Source organism: Euleptes europaea, chromosome 4, assembly GCF_029931775.1.
Source record: "Euleptes europaea isolate rEulEur1 chromosome 4, rEulEur1.hap1, whole genome shotgun sequence".
Classification (NCBI taxonomy): domain Eukaryota; kingdom Metazoa; phylum Chordata; class Lepidosauria; order Squamata; family Sphaerodactylidae; genus Euleptes; species Euleptes europaea.
Window position 1 is genome coordinate 85663903 of NC_079315.1, and position 27922 is coordinate 85691824.

The following is a 27922-nucleotide window of genomic DNA, read 5'->3' on the forward strand; positions in this document are numbered from 1 at the left end:
TCAGTCATATGGTGCATGTTCCGATAGATCTGCCTGCAAAATCCAGCTCTCAGTGCTTTATTCAAGAGATCAGATCTTTGTTACCAAGGATGACATGGGGAGTTGAAAGGGCAATTTCTGGTCCCAGCTCTGCTCACGACCTGAGTTCGATCCTGACGGAAGTTGTAATAGTGGTAAAATTTATTGCGGCGTTTCGCCAATGGAAAGTTAAAACAAACAGTACAAAGATATTGTCGAAGGCTTTCACGGTCAGAGTTCATTGGTTCTTGTAGGTTATCCGGGCTGTGTAACCATGGTCTTGGAATTTTCCAAAAATTCCAAGACCACGGTTACACAGTCCGGATAACCTACAAGAACCAAAGTACAAAGATATTTCAGAAGGTAACTTAAAAACTATATAGGTTATATCATAGTAGTTTAAAAAGAAACATACATTTAAACTGTTTTGTAGTAAAATAGAATACAATATCCATTTGCGCACTATTTGCAGGTTAAATGTAATAATTTCTTTGGGAATTCACTTAACAAGACTTTGACGAACTTTATAAATTATAGCACAGAATTTGGCAACCTCACTAGTTAGGTATGGATTCTCATCTGAAAGAAGCTTTTTCATCCGAAGTTTGTCATGAGTATCCTGAAATTTTATCTGCCAGAGGTCGAATTAGTTTAAAACGTGCTACTTTATAAAATGAGCATCGGAAAAACACATGTTCCAGTGTTTCGACTTCACCAGAATTACATGGGCAAAATCTCTCTAAACTTGGAGTCTTATTAAATCTCCCCTGTAGAACTGCCGAGGGTAAGTTCTACACTTACTCCCCTGTAGAACACCTGGCTAAGGTAAATGCCCTCCTAAGCTATAAACTTCTAAAGAAGAGAGATAGGCAACTGGGGCAGGAATGTATCTAGTCATAGGGGCAGACATGAATACAGTTGATTTTGACAGATCATACTGCCGTTCAGTATCTTTGACTCTTTGAATAATGATTTTCTTTGCTTGGTCTCTACCCAACTCTAGTAAGGCCTGTGGGGAGCCGACGGAAGTTGGTTTCAGGTAGCCTGCTCAAGGTTGACTCAGCCTTCCATCCTTCCAAGGTCGGTAAAATGAGTACCCACCTTGCTGAGGGTAAAGGGAAGATGACTGGGGAAGGCACTGGCAAACCACCCTGTAAACACAGACTGCCTAGAAAATGTTGGGATATGACGTCACCCCATGGGTCAGGAATGACCCGGTGCTTGCACAGGGGGCCTTTACCTTTAATCTCTTCCTGTGCTCTTACTTTAAAAGTTTCACCGATTTGACACTATCACGGAAAGCAACTTTTATCAAGATATTAGCAGCCTTTATATATGGCAGGCAGATTTCGTTATATAAAAACACATATTAACCATGCTAGTTAAAAACACATTAACCATTTCCACAAATTTTACCTGTGACTCAACTAGCCAGCTAAGGTGTACTAGTTGTTACAAAGACAACCAGAGGAACAACAGAAGTTTACACAGAAAAAATGTTGAGTCAACAGAGGAACACTGTCTAATGTGCTATCCTACACGCATGGAACCTTATGATGCACTTCATATCTTATTGCATTGCCAGACACCATCTATCATGCCTCACGTTGAAGGCTTTTCTCTATCAGCACAACAGACTGGGCATTTGAAAATTTATTCCAGTGCACAGATTGCATTTACTAGTTTGAGTCCAGAATGCCCGATGTTTGTGAGTGAGCATGTGTGCATTCATGTGCTTTTGTAGATGTAGCATTCCTTCTACCTGCTTAGCTCAGTCAGAATCTTCTGTAAGTCTTCTGTAAATTTGATTTTCTATTCTGCACAATAAACAAACATTCATTTTATATTATTGTTAGTATCCCATGTGTCTCAATTCCCAATGGATCTTCCTGAAGTACTTGTTAACATTTTTCTTCTGATCGTTTTTCTTATGAGTTGCATTGTTTTGTTCCCTTCTCTTGCCCAGTCAATCATGGAGGGTTCCTAGTTCTTCTTTCTGGAATATCCATAAAGGGTGCTTGCTTTGTAACTTCCTGATGAAATGTTGCCAGTAGAAGGGCAGAAACGTCGGCAGTTTCCTAGTCATGTTGCTTCCTTTCATGTTTTGCCATCTCTACTTTCACAAGTTGCCATCGGACAACAGAAGACAGCATTAGCAAGACCCTCTATCTTTTTGCCCTTCGAATCAAAATTTCACACTCCAAAAAACCATGGTAAGTAAAAAACACAATAATATACTTGATACCCTCTACACCTTCAATCTCAGGGATACCAGCGTTGTGTAGTAGTTAAGAGCGGTGGTTTGGAGCAGTGGACTCTGACCTGGAGAATCGGGTTTGATTCCCCGTTCCTCCACATGAGCAGCGGACGCTAATCTGGTGAACTGGATTTGTTTCCCCACTCCTACACATGAAGCCAGCTGGGTGACCTTGGGCTAGTCACTGCTCTCTCAGCCCCACCTACCTCACAGGGTGTCTGTTGTGGGGAGGGGAAGGGAAGGTGATTGTAACCTGCTTTGATTCTTCCTTAAGTGGAAGAGAAAGTTGACATATAAAAAACCAACTCTTCTTCTCTCTACAAAAACCATGCTAGCACAAGAAAACTATTTAAAGAAAACTATTTAAACGAACAGTTTTACTATATTAAAACCAGAAGGCTCCCAGCACAGAGTAAAGATGTAAAATAGACAATTACCAAAATGCTGTTATTTCTTACCTATTTCACACCGTTCACCACTGTAGCCTGGCATACATGTACAAATGTAGAAAGAGTCCCGTGGATAGCATGTGCCTCCATGTAGACAGGGATTACTTTTGCATGGATCTTGGCCTGTAAAATGAATTCATTGAAAACTGCTAAATTGCTTTAAACAGAAATGTGTTTCCCACTTTTTGGTTCTATTAAATTTGCTAGAGTTACATATTTAAAAAAATATATTCACCATAATTATGTAGTAGTGCTATTCAATCAGCCATCAGTTTTCTATGATGGCATTGCAACTTTACTCATAGGTGAAAACAACTTACTTTCAGCAATATTTCATTTTCTTCAAATGACATTTTGTATTATTTCTGGCAACTGTAATACTCTACTGAGGATTTAGTTGGCATGACACGACAATTAATTACAGCCGAAAACAGTTAAAACATATGTCTGCATGGTGAATGAAATATGCATTTATCTGAACAGGGTTAGTTTATGTGGAATGATTGGGTACACAGAACATGCATTCTTATACCATGCTTCTTGTATGCCCACTTTCTGTATATCATATTGGCCCACAAAGTCTTATTTCATACTATTACTTGTTCCAAAACACATGCCAGTTCTATTCTTTTAAAATATCATGAATGAACTGTATGAAACCAAGCCAGAATACATGTTTAAACATCCACATGAGATCATATACCATGCTTTAGAAGGGATAGTTACAATTATATAGAACTTCCATGACATGTAATTATCACACATAAAACTTTTTAATTAGCAGAAAGAAACACCCAACAGGGAAAGATGTTTGCATGTGATAATAAACATAAGTGGTCATAAAGGAATATATTATTTTCAAAAGGGCCTCCTTTAAGTACTTATGCAAAGCAAAGATTCTGTGCTTGACAGTTTTTGATTGCCATTTAGATGTAAGGCTTCATATAAAAACCTGCACTAGGAAGCAGTGGGAGATTTTTTATTTAGTTTTTGGAATTTCAGCTGAAGAAAGATGTGTCTAAACAGAATTTGAGAATACCTGCACACGTTTTTACAATCACATATTTAAACATCTACAGAAAAATTCCCCACCCAATTAATCAACATTTCAAGCACAATCATACCAAGAAAAGTAACCATTCCCACTTAGACTTCTAGAAAAACATTGACCTGATTACTCTTCACAATGGATGCCTGTGCATGCTTCATATACACAAACCCACATTATGTCCCCAAGAATTTGGGCAAAAGTGACATTAGCATCCACATTTGTTGGGCCAGGATCTGGATGTAAATGTGAATCCAATCAATATTACCATGTGCACTAGTCATGCGTGTGTACCATGCCTGTGTACCTTGTGTACTAGTCATGCAACATACTTTTGCATATAAGCATATCAAACCCCAACAACCTTAACTTACTCCACTAAAATCAACATCCTTGTAATTTTGTTACCCTAGAGGTTTTATGGCCAGTTCACACTACAATTTTTTCTATGCAAAAATTACTAACAGTTTCTGATTATACATTTAAATGGGCAGATGTAAAAGGTGAACCATGCTAACTCAGACACTGCAGGCTGCAATTCCTATGATTGAAGTGGCTGAATAAAGAGCCACTGCACTTATGGGAGCGGCTATAAGCCATGCTTCACGCATTACATTTCTCTCCTGGTTTGCATGTGCTCAAAGGACACTGAGGCTGCTTGCATTGAGAATAGGTTGTTGTGTGAACTGAACCTTAGATTACCTGTATAGTTTTTCATGTCCTATATGAAGACATGTCTTTTCATGGGATATAGAGAATTTTACATACACATGTCAGAGGGGAAAGGATACAATATAACAATTTAACTCTTACCTGGTATGTGAACCGCTGTGCCTTCAACTGAACCCCCACCTGTGCCAATCAGGAAATCTGATCCATTAATAACATCCAGATGTAAAAATGGTGGTGTTACAAGTTCATTGGTGTTTAAATCCTCAGTATTTCTTGTCTGCTTGTTATATTCAGGAATGTTTTCAGGGAGTGGCCTTTTGGTTACAGTGTAAGAAGAAAGTGGTGTTGGCTCCTTTTGTAGATCCAAATCAGTCTGAGTTTCCAAGGTTGTATCCACAGAGGGCAGAGGTAAAACTGGCCATGTATTAGCTTCTTCATCAGCATCCAAAACTCCACCTGTTGTACTTTCATGTGGTACTGAAGAAGATGTTGTGTGTAACCACGGCAAGGCTCCTTCAGCGCTGTTTTCATCTAATTGATTTAATTCCCTCACACTTTCAGAACTCTCTTCTTCAGGACTGTCTATCAGCACTTTGGCATTTAACTGTGTAAAGGCTGTTGGTTTAGCTTCTTTTGAAAGGGACTCTCCAGAAACAGTTATTTCTTCCCAAGTAATCAGTTCTGATGAAGAACTTCCATGTTTTCCTCTCATTTGTGTTTCCTGTCTACTAGAAACAGCTATACTTTCAGTGGTCATGCCTTCTGATTCCAATTTGGGAGAAGATGTTGACAGAAAGTTAATGCTATCTGATGATTCTTTAGTGGGAGGTTTATAAGTTGCTGTAATATCAGCACTAGCTTCTCTGAAGGATTGTATCAATGGCAAATCGTGTTTTTCAGAATCTACTGAAGATACAGTACTTAACATGATTTCTTCAGGGTACTTGTAAGCTCCATTTAGCAAATGGACAGTTACAGGTGATTTTGGTGTTTGAGTTACAGGAAGAAATTTTTCTGGATCTGTTTTGATGGATTCTGTGGGTGCAGTTTTTATTCCATCATTATTTGTTTCTTCATCCTCTGAGCCACTTTGAGAAATCAGTTGTACAGAAACGATGCTTTCTTCTTCAGAGTTTGTCGTCAAAGTTTGTCCTGTCTTAATAAGTAAGTATGGTGGTATAGAGAAAGATGTGATGTCTTTCTTTTCATCCAACTCTATTTGTCCTTTTTCTGACAGGCCAGAAGTAGATGCAATTTCACTTTCATCAGCTATTGCTTGGTTGTCTGACAATGTCTGTAATTCAGAGTTGTCTTCTGTTAGAGTTTTAGATGAAAAATCTTTACTTTCAAACTGTGATACTTTTTCCTTTTCACCAGTTCTGGGGCTATTTGGAGATGATATGGTTGAGCTGACAAGAAAAGTAGCTATTTTAGGTAACTCATGTGTGACAGGAATTTCTGTTGTAAAAGGTATAGCATCTCCTGAACCCATATCATCTGGTGTTGGTGTGTGATCAAATGTCCTTTCATGTGTCCTTTGATTATCTCCAAAGGTCCCTAATTCATTATCAGTAAAAGGAAATTCTGGTGTTGTGTTCTGAATCTCCATTTCAATAGCTGTGGCAGTATTATCATCATATGCTAAGTGTTTCTCAGTGAGCACCATTGTTTGGGCACTTGTGTCTTCATTTGTTGATTTCAAGAGGTCAGCATCTATAATTGTTGTTTCATCTGATGTTATATCGTGGTGTGATCCAACAAGTGTAATGTCACTGAACTTAGAAATATCTCCCGAGTAATTCCTTTTGTCATCAATCATTGGGATAAGTTCCTCATAGTCTCTAATGATATTCATAGAACTTTCTTCAGAAGATGTCTCTGAGAGATCCTTAGCTGAAGTTGGTATCACTTGCTTTTCTTCTAATGATGTGAACATAATTTGTGATCCATCTGTCACTATGTCTGAGCTCACTGAATAATTTTCAGCATGGGTATCAGATGTAAGTATTATTTCTTTTTTTGGCAATTGAGTGGGTGAATCAGAAGGTTTTCCCACGCTGTCCTGCCAGCCTGATCCTTCTCCGGAACTTTCATAAACTGTTGGGCTCAACATTTTTGGTTCCAGTGTGGTTTTAAGTGTTTTAATGTTTCTGAGATTAGCGGTTCCGCTGAACAATTCAGATACAGCAGTTGTGTCTTCATGCCTAATTGCATGCATGGCCTCCCCTTGGGAAATTATATCCCTAGCCATTGGTATTGATGATGTTATACTTTCTCCCTTCTGATAATATTTTTCTTGGTTTTGAGACTTTTCAGGAAAGGGTAACTTTATTGTAGATGCTTCAGAGTCAATCAACCTAGCTTCTACTGTGGTTGCAACGAGGACAACTGTGTCTGTTGTTGTAGGCAATGTTTCTGCTGTAGTATGCAAGAATTTGCTGCTGTCATTTGATTTACTGGTGTGATTATGAAATTTCTTTATTTCCTCCTCTGAAAAACTAACCCTTGAAGGTTTTGAGTGAAGAATATCATTATCTAATCTATTTGAGATTCCATGTAATATAGCAGTTGATGGAACAGTAAATAATTCATCTCCAGAGCCTTGTTCTGAGAACAGTGGAATATTACCAACAACTGTGGTGGTCACTGACTTATATGTTGTGAGTGCTGAGGGAATGTGCTTTAAAGAGGGTGCTTCAGTAGGGTAAACATTTTGTACCAACAACTCTTCTTTCTCTCCAAAAGTTGGTGAAGTGCTTATGGCTTTGTTTTGAAATATTTTAGGCTCAATTATGAGGGTTTTATCTAATGAAGACGGCTTTGTAGAACTGACATCAAATTTCATAATTTCTGAGTTTGGGACAAATGTGGAAACACTTGAAATTCCTAGCTGTCCAGCTATAGATTCTTTACTTTTAATGTAAGACTCTTCTGTTACCACACTAGAGGTAAGTACCATTTTTCCTGATGTTTCAGAAATGCCTTCTTCACCATAATTTGTTTCATCTTTCAGTGTGGGTCTTACAGGAAAGTCCTTTGTTTCCAACTCAACAGGTGCATCCTCTTCCATTTTTTGTGCATTAGAAACTCTCCCTACAATTCCTATATTGGTTGTGGTGATGTCAGTGTCACTATATATGCCAAATTTTGTAGGTGCATCTGTAAACAAATTATATCTAGATGTCATGTGACTATCTTTTATTTCATTTGTTGTTGTTTGAACTCCAGGTCTTTCTATCAGGAATTGGGATAAAACTGTTGTTTTTATAGAAGGATCAGTAAAAGAGTCTATGTCTCCAGAGCCCTGTTCCATCAATGGAAATTGACTATTAACTATTCTTTCTACAGGACCATGAGGCACTAGTTTCATACTGCTTCCATCATCTCTGGATTCATCTCCTGAGCCCATATCCATAAGGGAAGTTTTATCTGTAAAGGTAGTTGGAGAAAAGTGTCTTGTGCTTTCTGGTTGACCAGATTCTACAGTTTCATTTTTTGTATATTCAGAGCCTCCTTCTAGAACAATATTATCTGACAATATTGCAGGAGCACTTGGATAAATTATTATAGTACTTTCACTTTCAGTGGGTTCAATTACTGGCTTTATATTTTCAACATCATGGGTCATAATGATGTCAGAGGTAATGTTAATCAAAGGCTCCACAGATGCCACACCTGATGTTTCAAATAAGTCCGTTTTCTGTTCTGTTGCTGTAGGATATGTTGTCACCTCATCATTTGCCTCAAGAGTAGACTTTTCACTAAATGACAACAATGTAGTTATATTCATCGTATCTGTTAGTAGTCCTTCACTGTCTGCTATATTCTTTGATACTTGACCTTTTGTTATAGTTTCCATGGCCCACCTATGCAATTCAGTACTTAACACTGGCATTGTGGGGTCAATAGTTATTGCATGTTTCACAGATGAGGAATCTGTGCTAAAAATGTCTCTCTCCATTACTTGTATATCAGTGTTTTCAGGTCCAGACAATGGGAATGAAGATAAGGTAGGCTGAATCATGATATCCATGTCTCCAGAACCTGGATCAACAAATGGGGAGTCTGTACTTACCACTTTGCTTGTGGGCCCATTAAAAAGCATGTCTGTGCCAGGTTTCTTCCAAACATCTGTGGATCCATCCCCAGATACTTCAACTGTAGGCATTCTCTTCTCAGTGATGTCTTTGGTTTTGAGTGGTGGAATATCTGTCACTGATGCTGTTTTGCTGAGGGTTATAGATTCTTGGCTCTCAGTTCTGGCCTTATCACTAAAGTTTGCAAATTCATTATTGAATAGTAACTTTTCTGTCTCAACAGTTACTGAATATTGCTTAGGTGAAGAAATGGTGTCCACAGACTTGTCCTCATCTCCTTCCAATTTTATTGTAGTTTTGGTAGAGCTTAGAACTTTTTTCTCTAAAATTAGTTCTGTAATAGATTGAGTAGTAACAGGTTCTACAGAACCTTGCTCAATTGTAGAGGTAGCTTCCTTGTACAAAGACGCAGGATGGTGTGAGACACCAGGGCTATTTTTGGTGGGAACGGTTGCACCAAAATCTGAGGAAGTTTCCCAAACAATAATATCTTCTGTTCCTGATGTTTTTATTGCCATGGTTGCAGGTTTGAAATTCTCTTCTTGTACATCTCCAGAGCCTTCTGGAGTACTCAATGAATTAGGACTTCTGGTTGTTTCAAAAGAATGTTGTAGTAAGGAAAGTATCTCAGGTCTAAATGATGGTCTATTATCATTTTGTAGAGCAGAAGCTTCATTTGATGTAGTTTCTCCCATGTTTATGGTTACAGTGGTGGTTGTAGAGAACTCATTTGCAGCTGAAGTTGTTGAAGAAACCCTTTTGGAATCTTTTAATGTTGTTTTCACAGTATGTGATGAGATATCTTTGTTTAATTTGGGGTTGGTAATAAAATCTCCAAAATATTCTGCATTGAGAATAGCGTGTTTCGGTAAGGTTTTATGAAGGTCGTCTGATAAAGTCTGGTCATGTATTGATGTTATTTCAAGGGTTTTATCTGTAGTGGAAACTTCGGATTCCCCACTAAAGACCAGTTCTATAATGGCAGACTCAGCCATTGGCTTTGTTGTAGTTGTAGCTTCTATTATTTCTGAGGATTCATTTGGCACTGTTGTGCTGGAGCCCTCATTCTCAGACACTAGGCTTGTCTCATTGATTTGTGAAAATGTTACATTTTTTAAATGAGATAAACTTTCAATTTGATCACTCCGTGCTTCTTCAGCTTTTGTATCTTTAGGTGCTGTGGTCACCTGATGCTTTCCATTGATAAACTGCAATGCTGGGGGAATTGTGACATCAGTAGTATTTTCACAGTCTTCTTCTTCCTCGTCTTCTTCAAGATGGTACATTTCTGCGAAGAAAGGGTCCAGAATTAAGATTTCTGAAGACTCTTCATCAGGGGTTCCTGTGCAGGGTTCATCATGAGTTGGTTCAGTATCTGTGGGGGGTTCATCGATTTCATGTGGATGAATTTGGTAACCAAATAAATCCCAAAATCTGTGCAATGGATCTGCAAAAAAAAAGAGCTTTTCATAAATATTTTAGCAACCTATTTGACATGGGTAGTATCTACTATTATAGTAAACCAATGTACTGAAAGAAGAAACATACCAAGTATTCCCTGTCCTTCCATTAGAATATTTCACTAGAATATTCCACTACCTACTTATTTTCAACACAATGCCTTCAAACAAAATCAGACCACAGTTCCAAAACAGAGAAATATCCCCCTTTTTATGTATATTTCATTGGATATTCCACAGTCTATGAAAATATGATCACAAATTATTAATCAACTATGAATTATATCAACACAACCATTGTTGCATACATACTCTGTCACAAATTAATCTTCCTTTGGAACTGATGTGAAATAAGGAATATATACGAAATATAATTAAAATGTGTGATACTCATAGTATAGTTATATTTCACTCTTTGTACAATCTGTTCTTCCTCTTCAGCCATTCAATACAATATTTCATCAATTACTGGGTAGAACCTTGTTTTAGGAAAGTCCTAGGTCAGGGGTTGGCAAACTCATTAGTCAAAAGAGCCAAATATCAACAGTACAACGATTGAGATTTCTTTTCAGAGCCAAATTTCTTAAACTATATAGGTAGGTACACTGTTTATTAACTTAATAAACTTTAATTAAAGTTTTAAGTCTTAATTAAACTATAAGCACACTGAATAAAACTTGATATCATACTTAATAGTGATCTTATTTATTGATAAAAATTAAATTGTAAGTCCCTGCCATTTCCCCCTCCCCGTCCGAAGTCCTCATCTGGAGGCCTGGTCTGCCACCATAAAAGCCTATTGGTAGACCTGGCCTCCGGCTGAGTCCCATTGGGAAGCCAGGTCTACCCATTGGCTTTCTTGGCAGTAGACCTGGCCTCCGGAGGCCTATAGAAGCCAATTGGTAGACCTGGCCTCTAAAGGGGGACTTTTCCCCCTCCTCGGAGTCCAGGTCTACCGCCAAGAAAGCCGGTGGGTAGACATGGCCTCTCAATGGGACTCAGCCGGAGGCCAGGTCTACCAAAGGAAGCCCGCCCCGCCCAACAGCTGATAGGCGGGGGGGGCAGGAACCGCTGAGCCGCCCGCCCAGCAATCGCGCGGCTAGAGGGGAGGGGAGGCTTTAGCCTCCCAATCATTGAGGGCAATGGAAAGGGGGACCTGGCCATTCTCCACGGCGGGGGGGGGGGAGAGAGAGTGCGCCCGCTCGCCCACTCTCTCTCTCTCTCAGGCGCGCCGGCTCCGCAGCCCAGCTGCCGGCGCGAGCGGGCGCAAGAGCAGGGGCTCCGAACCAAGTTCGGAGAGCCTCACTCAACGGGCCAAAGAGCCACATGCGGCTCGGGAGCCGCAGTTTGCAGACCCCTGACCTAGGTCATTTGCACAAACAACATATCCAACCCAATTATTTACTAATTAAAAATCGAATTAGACTAAATGCAAGAGTGCTCGAATGTGATGCCACTGATATGGTTCAGGTAGGGTTGCTAACTGAGTTGGAAAATACTTGAAGATTTTTTTGGGTGGAGCCTGGGGAGGGTGGAGTTTGGGGAGGGGAGGGAGCTCAACAGGCATAATACCACTGAGTCTACCTGCCAAAGCTGCCATTTTCTCCAGGGAAATGGATCTCTGTTGTGTGGAGATCAATTGTAATACCAGGAGATCTCCAGGTACAACTTGAAGGTTGGCAACCCAAGGAGGGGAACTTGCTATAATTTGTCACTGGTGGTTTTATTGTCAACAGCCAGTAATATGAGGAAGAAAGAGCAATCTATTTAGGCTCTATTACCCAAAATAGACCCTAACTCCAAGGCAAATTCACACACAAAAATTAAAGATCATGGAACTGTCTGCAATGTGGTAGTTAACTGATTGTAAGACACTCAATTCCCTCTGCTAACTTCACTGTGGTGGCTGCCCATCAAGTTACTATGAATTGAAACAATCTGTGTTTCTTACCAAGTTATAGTTTTCAATAAATGTGAAGAAAAACTGTTTAAATCCTCTGTACTATAGTTAAACAGCATTTCTGCAAACCAAGCTAGAACTTGTGAACTCCGGTACTTACTCGTATAACCAACAATTTGTAGGAGAGCAGGAAGACTAACATGTTCTGACCAGTGAGTTATTGTTCTAATAATGCACACCTGGGAGACCCACTGATTACTGCCTCAGTCTAAACCACTTATAGTAGGCAATAAATTTAATGAAAAGCATCTGTTCCAGACACACACAGAAAATATACACAAATGTATATGGCACTGTATCAAACAACAAACTACTTACATCAAGTTGCTGCATTATCTCCCTACGTTTTACAACATCGAATGCACACACACACAAAAGCAATTTTGCACAGCTGCAATTCTTTGACATGGTTTGGGCAAGCTTATAACCAGATACTCTTCTAAAATATCAAATACTTATTCTTCACAGCCTAACAGCTACCTTGGGAAAAACGGTGCTTGTATAGCCTGCAGCACTATAATATCTCATTGTACATTTTCTTCATGCTACAGTTTTTGCAACTTGGCTCTGATCATCAGTTTTTCAGTTCCCATAATATTTTTAAAACAATACAGATATAGTGTGAAATCCAACATAAAAATACTGCAGTAGCATTATTTTTCTGGATATGATTGTATACCATGTAGAGTTGCCAGCTCTGGGTGGGGAAATACCTGGAGATTTTGGGAAAGGAGCCTGGGAAGAGTGGGACTTGGAGAGGAGAGGGGAGAGACTTCAGCAGGGTACAGTGCCATAGAGTCCACTCTATAAAGCAGCCATTTTCTCCAGGGGAATTTATTTTTGTTGTTTAGAGATCAATTGTAATAGCGGGAGATCTCCAGGCATAACCTGGAGGTTGGGAACCCTTATACAACGAGGTAAATACAGATAATATCTGCAATATTTAGATTCTGAACAAAACCAGCTAGCTACAAGATGCTATTCAAAGAAAAGAAGAAACACAACCCAATACACAAATGTATCCATAAGAACATAAGAAAAGCCCTGCTGGATCAGGCCAAGGCCCATCAAGTCCAGCAGTCTGTTCACATAGTGGCCAACCAGGTGCCTCTAGGAAGCCCCCAAACAAGACGACTGCAGCAGCACCATCCTGCCTGTGTTCCACAGCACCTAAGATAATAGGCATGCTCCTCTGATCCTGGAGATCCACATAACAGTGAAATATTTCCTAACTGTAAGGAAAAAGTTGTCAGGAACATGTAACCACAATAGGTTCCTGACTCCATTATTTTAAGTGGGACATGGTTCTTTGAAACATGGTTCTTTCCTGCACCTCTCAGTAACATAATGTCATATATACCAATTATCTTCCATAAGTTTTGTCTTCCGCAAGATTGGGCCACAAACAAAAGAACTGAACAAGTGGTAAAACAATAATGCCTTTGAATTATTGTGCAACATAATTTCAGATGTTCTTGGACAAAGGTTTCCTACACACACACACATTCACTCTCTCTCACACACACACAGGAGGAATCAAAATGCCTAAGAATCACCAGTAAAATCTATGGGAAATAAATTTCTCGATCCAAATATGTCTATTATTTGGTCCCTGAACATAAAATCAAAAACCATCCATCAAGCCTCAACAATATAAATTGATGACAGAAGTAGCACCTCTAGCTTTAAGAAATGAATGCCCTCATTGGCTGTTGGTAGGCAAGTAGACAGTACTTTCATCCTTGGCTTCTGTCTGTAAAAGGCAGTGTAAGGGGGCAGGGCCGTTTCCAGGGCTGTTTCGCCTTTGAGGGAGGACTCATTGGCCCCGGGTCTGCCAGCAATCATCAAGCTACTTGCAAGTTGCTACCATACAACTTCCATGTCTTATCCAGGCCAAGCAGATTGCTACTTTCCACCAGCAGCCACCCCACAAAAGTCAGTGGGATGTAGTGGTTAGAGTTTCAGACTAGGATCTGGGAGGCCCAGCTTCAAATTCCTGCTATGCTGTAGAAGCTCACTGGGTGACCTTGGGCCAGTAACAGATTCTTAGCCAAACTTCCCTCACAAGGTTACCGTGAGGGTAAAATGGAGAGCAGAACTATATAAGCTGCTTGAGTTCCCCACTGGGGAGAAAGATAGAGTATATATGCAGTAAATAATTTTTTTAAAAGCTGAAGATTGGGGCAGATAAAAGGTTGGTTGGTGGTGGGAAAGAAAGAAGGAATAAGGGAAAGCTGAAGATATGGGGGCTGTCTTGAGAAAAGAAAGAAGAAACAGAGTGTGTGGGGGTACAGGCGGAAAGTGAGGTTCCCTTCCCCAACCCCACTCCAGCAGCTGAAAGTGAGGTTCCTTCCCGCCCCCCGCCCCTGGCAACTCTTTACAATTTCCCCACCATGCAGCTGGGATCAGCCTGGTTGGGAGGGGAAAGTGAGATACCCCCAGAAATCTTTGTGGGTTCCATACTTGCTATTATAGTGGTGAGACCCAGAAGCCTTGTGCTTAAGCTCTTGCTCTGTGCCAGTTGTTCAGAAGTGTGGTCACCACTACGAAAAGCCTTAAAACAACAAACTGCTCATGGATGATTCGATGTTATTAGTTTTCCCCTAGGACATGTTAAGCATACAAGGTGAAACAACACTATTTGGTTTAAACAAATAGAACATTTCAAATAGGTTTGCAATGCTCAAGGTTTACAATGCTCCTTAGCAGATATATCCTTGACAAAGAATTGCTATATTTGGATTCCAATGTTTAAAAATGCTTTCTGTAGGATCTTCCCCTCTCCAAATAGTAAATCAAAATCAAAGCACGCCTTTTCACTCTCATAATTAAATAAAGCTTTCTGGGTGTTTTCTTTGCCAGTAGCAAGGAAGCTTTAAAAAAAGAAGAAAGAAAAAAACCCCAACCTGGATTGACTTTCTTAAGACTATAAATTACTTGGCTACATTTCTGGAATACAGCAACAAAGAAAAACTTTCTTCATATTTTGTAGAACTGGACTGAACAAAAGTGAAAACGATTCAAGCTGAGTTGTCATTCCTAGTATTCAGGCTTCTAATTTTGTTACAGAGTTGAATTGACAAGCTCCCACTACCTCTGTTTCAATGGGAGACAATTGCCAGAACCTTTTCAGATTCCACTCCTTTTATGAAGTGTCCCATTTTGGCTTAACAACAGTGTTTGGTAAGACTAGGAACACTTGTGTAAAGTGGATGTCACCACAGGGTAATGGTAACCTCCCACAGTCTTGCCTTCTGTTGATTACTGATCAGTTACTGGTTTCAGGTCCAGGCTGTAGTTACTACTCATAAAGCCCTTAATGATCTTGGGCCCACTTACCTGCAGGACCTCCTTTCTATGTCTCACTGTGACAACTTTGCTCATTTGAGCAAAGCATTTTGCAGATGCCACAATGCAAATAGGTAAACCCAGCAACTGCTCATTCATGTGCATTCTCTGGGGACTCCCACCTTGTGGCATGGCCTGCCCAAAGTGGCCAGGAAGGCTATACTTTTATCTAACCTCAGATGGTGAAGGCACCCAAGTTAGGGCCAGGTCCCTCTTTGCCATTGGCGGGAGGTTTTTGGGGTGGAGCCTGAGGAGGGCGTGGTTTGGGGTGGGGAGGGACTTCAACGCCATAGAGTCCAGTTGCCAAAGCGGCCATTTTCTCCTGGGGAACTGATCTCTATCAGCTGGAGATCAGTTGTAACAGCAGGAGATCTCCAGCTAGTACTTGGAGGTTGGCAACCCTATTCATATAGGAGTTGGTAGTTCTTAAGATATGCTGGCCCCGAGCAGTATATGGCTGTAAAAGTCAATGTCAGAACCTTGAAGTGCCCCATTCCAGCCTATGGCCCACTGCAGTCAGCATTCTGCACGTTGGATATTCGGGTATGTCAACAAACTAAAATTTACTTCTTGCCCACAAGTCAGGATTCTAAACCAGGATTAAACCAAGGTTTCCATGGAATAAGCAATATAATATAAAATCTGATTATGTGCTATGCACTTCGTTGAAGTGACAAGAGATGTGAACAAAACCTTAGAATTGCTATGTGGCAACCTTTTCTTTGGGCAGTTTGTGTCTGTAGTGCCAACAATATGGCTACAAGTTCTTAAAGAAGCACAGGAATATCCCTCACAAACTGCCCCTCCTGGAAATACTGATCCAACACACCTATGCCTAGGAAGATATTGGGAGTCTGGCCTCTTGACCAGCGTATCATGAAAAAATGACCTTATTCTATTACCAAGAAGCTTTTTGTATTGTTGGCGGTAAAGGCAAAATCTGTGTTAAAATGAAATCATTGGAACTATGCATTTGAGGTGCAAGTGTTTGAGAAGTAAACATGGCAATACACCTGTGAATAAGTTTTTCATGTCTAAACTTCACATGTGCGTAGAACACCGACTGCAGGTAGACCACAGCCTTTAAAAAATATATATATATTTGAACAAATCACCAAATGTGGTAGATAATGATTACTCACTTTGACATGTTTAAGGAAGGCTAGTTTGATTGTTTTGACCCGAGGTTATTTACAATAGCAGGGGTTAAAAATCAATTGTTCTTTATGCTGCAGACCATTTATGGACAATAATATACACTGGTGGAAAAGGCTGCTTTTATGCAACAGATCTACTTCCAGTTGAACTTTCAAAAAGGAATCCTGGACTGCAAGAAAAATGAAGCAGAAATGGCGAGACGGGGAAAATGTTCTGCTGTTATCAATTGAAGCATCGATGCTTTTCTTGTGTCTTCTCTTTCACTTATGGCTGTAATGTATTATTGGCTGGTGTCAAACAGTTACAGTAGTCTTAATATATGTTTCATTGCAGTTCTAAGAAAGTTTAAATTAATGCCACACTCACTCCACATTGAAAATGCGATGCTGGTTTCGACAGCTTGAATTAATATTTAGCTGTCCCAGATTTTTTTAAAAAAAGTATTTTTAGACTATGGCTGAAATTCTCAAACCGCTTACTCTGAAGCAGCGTCGCTGTAGTCTGTGTAACTGCTCCTGGATAATGTTGTTTGAAGTAGCAGCTTGTGATGCTTGTTTAAGAAAAAGGTGTTGTGAATAAAAGAAAGTTAAAACTGCAAAGACAGCAAAACGTTGTTCTGGTTCTGAGTTCTCACACATACATAGTGAAATTATGAGCATATGTAGGAGACAAAATGGCATGCTAACTTCCATTAAAGATTAGGGAGACATTGTTTTTATAAGCATTGTTAGATACTACAGAAGTTTATAAGTTGGAGAATCCCATCACTCAATTCAGTGCATGGGAGTTTTACCTGAGGTTCCTTGCTGGCTGGACCCACACTTTCCAGTTGGGAATCTTTGCACCAGCAGTCTCCAAACTCAAATCAAGTCTCACCCCTTTAAATGCTGCTTTGTAATTGGCTTACTTTGCAGTGCTCACTATGAGAGAAGATTCCGCCCCAAAACCCAATTGCCGCATAAAAAAGCATTTTAAGAACAAAAAACAAAAAACGTAGCAACCTGAAAGGAAGGGGAGGAGAAATCAAAGCCTCAGTTTTAAAAGGCCTTTCTTGTGCTCAGAAAGAGCTCTGATAAAAAGCCTTTCTTGTGCTCAGAAAGAGCTGAGAAAGCAGGAAGTATTTGAATCTCCATCTCTTTGCATTCTGCTTTGTGATTGGCTGTGAAAGCCAGCTTCTGTTTCCCCTTCTTTGCCTTCTGTATGGAGATTTCAGCTGGGCTGAGCTCAAGAGAGAGGGGAGAGTCAGGTGAACAGAGGAATGGGAAGACCTGGACATTGCGAGGACTGGCAGGGAGGTCATTTCTAATGGACAGAAAACTCATACAGAATTCCAAGGAACAACAGAGTCAGACAGGGGGGGCGAACGTAAGTCCAAGTACCCATGCATAAATGACCTCAGTTTTGGGGTGCTAAGTTATGTTTTTCTGGATGTGGCAGGCTATGTGATTTGCTAGTTCCAAGTGTGCCAGGTTTTAAAACCCTCTGAGCCTAGCTGAGACCACAGCAGGACATAGTGTCCACCCTACACACTCAAGAGGAAACAAGGCTCAAAGAAGGTTGAATTAGTGTTGTGTAGGATACAACCAGTAGAGTAATCTTTATTATTCCCATTCATATGTGGACGCATTCAGTGTCTTAGAGACTGATGCTGTCTGCATAGAATAGACTGAGCCTTCCTTGGTACATCAGAAGGCACACTGAAACTCATCAATCTATGCAAGGACCTAAGTTTGATCCAGAATCTGTTGCAGAAATAATTGAACCCCTCTTTGAATTCTACACCATGCATCGTCAAGGTTTTCTCCAAAATGCACCTTCAAACTCCACATATTTTCTAGACATCACTGGCAACTGGAATAACCGGTGTGGTGCAGAGGAAAGGAGAGCCAGATTCTAGTCCCCATGCTTACTCAGGAAGTTAGTCACCCTGTGAGAACAGAAAGGTGGGATATAACTTTTGCAAAAGAAGTAATATAAATATGTAACATGCTTGATATCTATATGCAACATACAAGACACCAGCAGAAGTTCCTGACACATTCCAGCACTACTTCGCCGGTGGAGAAGAGGGACCTGGCAACCCTATTCTTTAACCACTTTAATCAATTAACTCCTTAATATATGTGAATTTGATTAAGAAGATATTGCTTTGTACAAAATGAAGCTAGCTTCTAGCATGATCTTCTTACTTTAACCTGACATTTTAATCATTAGGTTACAAAATAAACTAAGGAATTTGTTTGTGTTTCTTTCCCTATTCTAAATGAATAGTTCCTGTGCTGCCTTTCTGACTCATGGGAGTGCTCTCAGACTCGTGCCTAAAAATGTAGCCTTTGTTCAAGAAAGACGAGTATCAGCCTTCATATCAGACTTGGCTATATCAGTGTCATTCTTGGAAGCAGCAGTTATTTAAACACACTGTTTCAAGGATATGGTTTTAAAGATATATCTATGTTGCAGAAGAAATCCCATAACATAAGAACTTTATATATACCTGTGAGGTAGGTAGTGTATATATATACTATCCTACAACCCATATTTTGAATCGTTCTTTTAATAATAATAGGCCAAAAGTTGTCTTCTTATCCTGTCATTAATCAAAGAATGTTGCCCTTTCTTTTGGCAACAGAGCTGTAACAGACATTCTCACACTTTCTCACATATTTGGAATGGATATTATACCAAAATTATCTTTCCATTCTAGCAGCTTGCAATTAGGATAATAAAATAAGTAAATAATGGTTCTTGAGAGGCCAGCACTTATTTGTTTATTTATTTATTTATTTTTCATACTTCTAGCCCGCCCTCCCCCTGGGAGGGCAGGCTCATAGTTAAGAAATGCTTAATCTCAGCTCCAAGTACAAGGACAGGGAGGAAGAAGCATTCAAATCCAAGAAAAAGAAGTACGGTAATCAATCTCATTTTTGTACCAAACAAACTGGTTTGTTTATAACTGCTGAAAACAGTAAGACTTCGCTTCCTGAAAAATTCACGTAAAAATGGCTTTATATTTCTAAAAAAAGCTTTTACCAAAAGTGGCTAAGCATAGGCATGGAAAAAAGGTCTTCTCACTGATAGCTCCCCACGCCTGTAATTGTTATTCTCATATTTTAGCAAAGACAGCCGGTGCCTAATAATAGCTTATTGTGGCTAAGTATAACATTCTTGTATACTTAACAGCACTATAACCTAGCAAATTCCAAAAAAAGAACTAGGCTTATGGCCAAGCATAGTTTATCTAATCAACTGTGACTAGAACTGCTGGCTGTATAATCAGTGGCCTTGTTAAGGTAAAATTTGAATTCAGTTATAAATTCTAAAGAGACACTTGAACCACTCAATGCCAAAAAAGCAGCAAGTACAACTCCTCAGTGCAATCATATATATAGGACATTTGTCACAGTTCCAACATCGTAAGATCTCCAAGATCAATAAACAATTTCAGAACATTCAGACACCCTAGAGCATTACAATCACTACTCTCATGGTCCAGATATCGGGTGTAACGCCATACTGTTATACTGTGTTTCCGGATTTTTGATTGATGATATTTTTTCCCATGTACGAATCAGAAAATACATTTTTCAGTTAGTAGAAGGTACAGCTGCCATCGTATTCCTTATTACTATGTATGGGTGTGAAAGCTGGACAATGAAGAAAGCTGACAGGAAGAACGTAGATTCCTTTGAAATGTGGTGGAAGAAGAAAAAGAAGGAGGAGGAGGAGTTGGTTTTTATATGCTGACTTTCTCTACCACTTAAGGGAGACTCAAACCGGCTTACAATCACCTTCCCTTCCCCTCCCCACAACAGACACCCTGTGAGGTGGGTGGGGCTGAGAGAGCTGTGACTAGCCCAAGGTCACCCAGCTGGCTTTGTGGGTAGGAGTGGGGAAACAAATCCAGTTCACCAGATTAGCCTCCGCCACTCATGAAAAGGAATGGGGAATAAAATCCGGTTCTCCAGATCAGAGTCCACCCCTCCAAACAACTGCTCTTAACCACTAAACCATGCTGGAGGAGAGTGTTACGGATACCGTGGACTGCCAAAAAATCAAGTCAGTGGATTATAGATCAAATCAAGCCTGAACTGACCCTAGAAGCTAAAATGACTAAATAGAGGCTATCATACTTTGGTCACATTATGAGAAGACAAGAGTCACTGGAAAAGACAATCATGCTAGGAAAAGTTTAAGGCAGCAGGAAGAGAGGAAGACCCAACAAGAGATGGATTGACTCTATAAAGGAAGCCACAGCCCTCAGTTTGCAAGACCTGAGCAAGGCTGTTAAAGATAAGACGTTTTGGAGGACATTGATTCATAAGAGTCACCATGAGTCGGAAGCAACTTGGTGGCACTTAACACACACACACAGGAGGCACAGCAAATTGTCACTGAACCAAAAAGTTAGATTTTAAAATATGCTACTCCAATTACAGCTCCTATAAAAACAGACTATTGATTAGGAATAGGGTTGTCAGGCATGCCTGGCAAGCAGCAGGAGACTGATGTGGCATAAGAGGGCACTGTCAGTGATGGCATGACGTCAGTTCCAGGAAAACTAGGAAGTGGTGTCAGTCCCCTGTAGGAATCGCTGGAAACTATATGGTAAAATCATAGAAGTGACATCACACCATCACTGATGGCAATTTTAAATTTTTTTATTTCCTCCTGCTGGCCCCAGCAGTGGTGGTGGGCAATGGAAGCTGGGGGCAGGGCATCCCCTACCCCCTGGCCCATGGCTTGCAAGCCTAACTAGGAAAGACGAATCTTATTTGTTAAATTTCAAAAGTTTTATTTTAACTTTACATGACTTTTGGTTCACTTACTCATCTACCTAATTTGTGCTCACGCTGTCCTATTCAAACAAATAGTTTGTTGTGAGCACATTTAATCGAGACAACTAAAAAGTCTGCCTGCCTATATCTAATTCCACCACAAGTACAGGATGTTACAAATGTGAATTAGCTAGCTGACTTTGGGCTACATTGCCTACATGGTGTCCCAGAAACTTTCTGAACAGAAGGTCATCTAAGGTGGGGACTCTATCAGCTCTGATTCCACCAAATCTTTGCCAGTCAAATAACCTGTTCTTTACTTAACACTTCCCCTATTCAGCAAAGCTATGTAATGACATCATGAATGTTTCAAATAATTAGGCTCCCAGGATAATTGTAAATATCACTAGAACAATGTGGTTGTCTGAATCTAGCCTAGTTTCCCTTTACCTAGAAAAGAGAATGACACCTTCTCATTAACATGAAAATGAAACGACCTGTAGGACACCAGGCAACACATTATATAGAATGACTTGTTCACAATATACTACACAAATGCATAATACTAGAGATAACTAATTCCTAACTCATCTTAGAATAGGAAAGAAAACAAAACCACCTTCATCGCCAGAGATCAAGTTACCCTTAGGAATTAATTAGACATTTTAGCAAAAAAAATCCATTCATAGACTTTCAGCCATTTTTAAAAACTGCAACTAGTATCACTGGAGAGATTCAGACTGTGGCTGGGGATTTTAAAACCTTTCCCAGAAACATTGTTAGGACCTCAACTCCAGTTCCCCCATTTGCCTTAGGGGAAAACATGCAAGTTTATCTATTTAGAAAATGTATATGCTGCCTCTCCAGCAACTCTTGCCCAAGGCGACTCATAAAGTACAAATGATACAATAAAATCACAAAAATAAAACTTCACAAAAATTAATTAATAATATTAACGGTGTTAATATGTCAAAAACTGCTTCTGACACTAATAATTTCCAGTACAACAGTGGAAATTCCTAACAGTTGCAGAGATTTTATGATGTTTGATATATTAAAGAAGAAGAATAGAACTAGGGTTGCCATCTGGGTAGAGTTGCCAGATCCAGGTTGGGAAACTCCTGGGGAGGACAGGGACCTCAGTAGGGCACAATGTTATAAAGGCCACCCTCCAAAGTATCCATTTTCTCCAGAGGTACTGGTCTTTGTAGTCTGGAGACAAGCTGTAATTCCCGGGGATCCCCCGGTCCCACCTGGAGGCTGGCATCTCTAAAAAGTGTTAAAACTAGTGAGCTATCAATAGAATAAATCATTACCTGATAATCAGAAATATTTAGTTATTTGCCAGAGAAGCCTATTTATGTTTATGGCATCAAATACTAAATTTGTCCCAAATGTGTTTTTATGAGCTTAGGCCTATTTGTTTGGAACATCTTTGTATTTCAACAGAGGTGACAATTAGCCAAAACTTTAGCGTGGACAACAGGAAATTCACATTTGAAAAATGCCCGAAGGAACAAAGTACCCACTTACTCAAAAAGAATTTTTTTCCCCTCAGTAGAAGACAAATTTTGAAAGTTGCCTCCGTATAACATACAGAAGTTATTCGTTCATAAGCATCATAGCTCCTTTTCTCTGTGTTCAGGACGCTTCACAAAGGGATTCTCTGTTTTGAGATGTGAATAATAAGAATGACATGGTACCTATGAATCAGTCATTCATTTATCTCATGAATACACAAAGAACCATAAGGAAGCCTCAAGTGTTTAATCCCTGTGTACAGGCCCATGAGGTTTCCTTGGCAATAGCGCAAAAAGCAGCAAGGAATGTGTATGTATCTTATGGCCTGTGAGTGACACAAGGATGCTGTTTCCTCGTATCTATGGATGTCTGGGAAGGAATGTGGGGAGACAAAATCATCATTTTATAATAAGTTTCTCAGCAACAATTTACAATGGACACCAACAAGTCGTTTCCAGTGCAGTCCTATGCAGGGTTACTCCAGTCTCAGGTAATTGATGTAAATGAGCTTAGACTAGGGTAACTATGCACAGGATTGCACTGTCAGGCAGTTATTTTGGCTCTTAAAATGTACAGTTTACTGTAGTTAACAAAGAATATGAATGAGTTTTCCAGCCTACAGTTCACATTTTTGAAGGAAGAAGTATCATAATATACATTCATTCATTCATAAACCTTTAATGGCATATAAATATCATAATATACAATAGATTCATTATCTCTGTCAAACAAAATCCCTTCTCAAATGAAAATCCATACTGAGTTTATACTAGGTCTGTGTTCACTTTGTTTAGAGAGACATCTTTAGTGCTATTAAAACATGTGGGACTCATATGAAATAAAGAGTTCTCATATACTCTAACAAAAAATTCTGTGATACAAATATTAATTAGGAAAGTGATCAAGCCGAGTTCTGTTGCAGTCACAGTTCTTTCGGCACAGATTTTCCCCTGATTTGTATCTACTTTTAAAAACAGCAGTGGCCTATTCCCACTGTAACCTCCACAGTTTAAGTCATAATTCCTCAAGGCTTCCCCAAGAATTAAAAAAATAACAAGTGGGGGCCCATGAAACGTGTGTGTGTGGGGGAAATCCAATCTCTCCCCCATGGCGGCGCCAGACCTCCCCCTTCAGCCCCACTCTCTTGCCAACTCGCCTGGAGCAGCACTAGGCAAGCATGGCCAGGCCTCCTCATCCTCCCCCCCCCCCTCCAGCCCCAGCACTGCACTGGGCAAACGCAGCCAGGCTTCCTCCTTTCCCCCAGTCCCGGTCCCTTGCTGGCTCGCCTGGCACTGCACTGGGCGAGTGTGGCCAGGTTTCCTCCTCCTCTCCCTCCCCAACCTGCTCTCTTGCTGGCTTGCTTGGAGCAGTGCTGGATGAGCGCGACCAGGCATCCTCCTCCGCCCCGCCAACCATCAGCGTGGTGTAATGGTGAAGAGCGGTGGTTTGGAGCAGTGGACTCTAATCTGCAGAACCAGGTTTGATTCCCCTCTCCCCCACGTGAGCGGCAGACACTAATCTGGTGAACCGGGTTGGTTTTGCCACTCCTACACATGAAGCCAGCTGGGTGACCTTGGGCTAGTCACAGCTCTCTTAGAGCTCTCTCAGCCCCACCTACCTCACAGGGTGTCAGTTGTGGGAAGGGGGAAGGAAGGAGATTGTAAGCCAGTTTGATTCTTTCTTAAATGGTAGAGAAAGGTGGCATATAAAAACCAACTCTTCTTCTTCTTACCTGAAAGCCTGGAGCAGCCCCAGGCATCCACCGCTGTGGCGGCACAGCCCAGGAGGTGCTCCTGGCATCTCCCACTGACATGGCCAGGCCAGGCTGTCTGTGGCAGTGACTGAAGAGTGTTGTCTGCTCATATGCAGACAACACTTTTTTTAAAATCAGGGAAATTTATCCCCCCAGTTATTTTTGTTTAAATTTCAGGTTTTTCTGCAGAACCAGGGGGTCCCACCGAATCTGTAGAAAAACTTGTTGGGGGAAAGTGTGCCCCCTATCTGTGGATTTAAGTATCTGCAGGCAGGGGACACATGTGAGAATTAGATATATAGATGGCAACCCTATTTTGCCTCTGTTGAGGTCCTTTTCACACATTATTCTTTCAGCGCACTTGACTTTAGGCATCTGCATTAACATGATTATATCTCCACACAGTACAGTGCTTCTCTGAAGCAGTGTTTGTATCATGCAAACTAATCCCAGGGAGACCTCTGTTTTGAATGGGAAGCTGTTCCTTAGCATAATTAATCAAAATAGGGACCCAGTTTCCCAAATCACAAAGTCACTGTTTTTCACAAATAGTTAACAGTGTAGGGAGATGCCTGCACATTGCTAATTGGAATATACCACTTGAATTATCTCTTAATAGGGGCAAGAGCATCTGAACTATCCAGTCTTTGCCAAGTCAGTATGCTCAAGTATTTTGATCTACATACCCAAGTATTTTGGTCTCAACAATATTAATTACTCCGTATTCCAAAACTGGCCATACTATTATTTTCATATTGCTGTACATGAGGATGGGTTAGAACTACAGCTAGCATTTCCGAAGACAATTTAACAGACCCTGGAGAAATTTAAGCATTAAAATGCTAAGAATATTTCCTGCAATACTTTCAGTGTGTGTGTGTGGGGGGGGGGTGATGAATGAGATGATAATGAGATTCACTACACCTTTTGTGTTACAAGAAAGCAGAAGAACCGAAGCATTCAAAATATGGAAAAAAATATTCCTACAACTGTCTTAGTGATTAACTAAGATACTAACACTCTTCCTGACAGGATAGTTACAGAGGGCAGCCATGCTGGTCAGCAGTAGAACAGCTAGATTCAAGCCCAGTAGCACCTTAAGGTAGGGTTGCCAGGTCCCCCCTCTCCACTGGCGGGAGGTTTTTGGGGCAGAGCTGAGGTGGGGTTTGCACGCCCCCAGCCATGCAACGCAATTACGTCACTTCCAGTTTACACCCGGAAGCATCGCATCACAACAGGACGCTTTACCACTCAAACTCCTATGTTTTTGGGGGGGTTGAGTGGTAATGCGACCCATCGCGATGTGGTGCTTCCAGGTATAAACTGGAAGTGATGTAATCACATTGGTGTGGCCATGCGCACGTACAATCCCTGATCTTGAGCCAGCCAATGGATTGGCGGACAATTGCTCAGCAATCCAAGCAACCTGGCAACTCTACCTTAGGGGTTCAGGAGAGCTTTCAAGAGTCAAAGCTCCCTTCATCAGATATGAGTCCTTATATCCCACTCAGAAGGTGGGAGGAGTGTTGCAAAGGAGGATCTTAGGATGCAGAGGTACAGTGTGCATAATAATCCGCTTGATTAAAGCAGAGGGGAAATGCTTGGGGACAGAAATGCTTGAGTGGCATTTCTAAAGATGCTAGTTTTCTGCACCCAAGCAGAGTGGCACCTTGTGAAATATAAGAGGCTTCTATCCGAAATAAAAATAATCTATCTTCCTATTCATGTGCACAGTGATAACCAAGCAACCATTGTCTATTCACAATCTCAGCCCTGGTTCATTTCAAAATGGTCATAAAATAGGAGCAACTTATTTCCTGTCTAAGTCATAATTGATAGAGACAACCCTGCAAACATAGAGCACTTTGGATAGAAACATGAAGCTCATGCCTCCTTTGGCATATCAATTACTTCTTGACCTTGGGTCAATAAGAAATTACTGATTTGCTATTCAGTGCCAGTTTTGAATAATGTTGGGCAAAACACACACACACAAAGATACAAGCTGTCATTTTGTTAAATCTTGTTTCAGAAATCAGGTGTGTACTCTTTTTATGATTGTCTGTTCTGTAAGAATTTTTCAAGAGACTGGAAATAGCTATACAAAATTAGCAGACACATTTACACACAGCAGCTAACATCACAGGGAAATGAATAGGGGAAATCTCCACTTAGGTAAATAGCAGGACTCTTGCATACTAACAAAAATCTTTAACCAGTCATACTCCCTTACACACATGCCAATCTTACAGTAGCTAGGGTTGCCAGGTCCCTCTTTGCCACCAGCGGGAGATTTCTGGGGCGCAGCTTGAGGAAGGTGGGGTTTGGGGATGGGAGGGACTTCAATGCCATAGAGTCCAGTTGCCAAAGCAACCATTTTCTTCAGGTGAACTGATCTCTATTGGCTGGAGATCAGTTGTAATAGCAGATCTCCAGCTATTACCTGGAGGTTGGCAACCCTAACAAGCAGCTATGACATTTGCAAAGCTCCTAAGTCTCTATGATAACATAAATAACATGGCTAAGTAACTAAGGGGAGCTGTCCAACATACTTACAAAGCTATCATTCAACATATGCAAGTCCAACATACATACAAAGCTATCATTCAAATTCTCCACTTTCTAGACTATCAACACGAGGCCCAACATTCATCTTCTTCTAAAAGCCTTCCTCATAAATAGGTCATTGCCAAAGCTATTGAAGTACAGTTACAGCACAATCCGGGGTGGGGGGTGGGTTTGTAGTTGGGTTGTAGCCGGCGCAGCTGCGCCACCTCCTGAGCGGCTTCCTGGCCTGAAATAACATAGGGAAAAGGTAATTTTTACAACCCCCCGTGAAACTCCTCCATAGGGTTTCATGGGGCTCCGCTTGCCTTTTTGCTGGCTCATGTTTGTGCCAGCTAAAGGGGACGTTCCCAGGGCAAAAGGGCTTTGGGAGCTGACTCTAGGAATGTCCCCTTTGATGCCAGCACGAGCCCTTGCACTGGGGAAATGCTACTGCAGCGGCAACAACAACACCTGAGTGTGGCGCCGCTGCCCTGCTCCTCGGTGCCAACGTAAGTGGCCCTTCACCAGTGTCCATGCCAGTTTGGCTGGTGCAAGTGGCACTTATGCAGGCACAGGGGTCTTGCTGGCTTCTGAGATGGCTCAGCCCACCCATCCCTCACTCTGGATTGCTCTGATAGTCTACCGATCTCCCATTCATATGTATGGTATCACTAAAATTCATGACTTTGCTTATACAGCCACTAAGTGCTTTTCAACAGGCTGCAGCAGAAGCACAATGACTATCCAAGTACACTTCAAAGCCAGCCTCAAAGAATAGAATGAGCTCCAATAAGATCTCGTTCTTCTATATTCCATGCAGTGCTCCTGAGGGCAATGGTACCCTTAGTTTCAAAAGCAG

General features: G+C 40.8%; 1 protein-coding gene across 1 annotated transcript in view; it reads right to left on the reverse strand.

Moving 5' to 3' along the window:
* The window catches only part of VCAN (versican), a 166061-nt gene that overhangs the window by 47706 nt on the left and 90433 nt on the right, over window positions 1–27922 (reverse strand). Inside the window, exons 8-9 of the mRNA XM_056847925.1 lie at window positions 4586–9988; window positions 2734–2847 (exon numbers count right to left, since the gene is read on the reverse strand). Of these exons, the coding sequence (XP_056703903.1) occupies window positions 2734–2847; window positions 4586–9988 (5517 nt within the window). The remainder of the gene's footprint in view (window positions 1–2733; window positions 2848–4585; window positions 9989–27922) is intronic.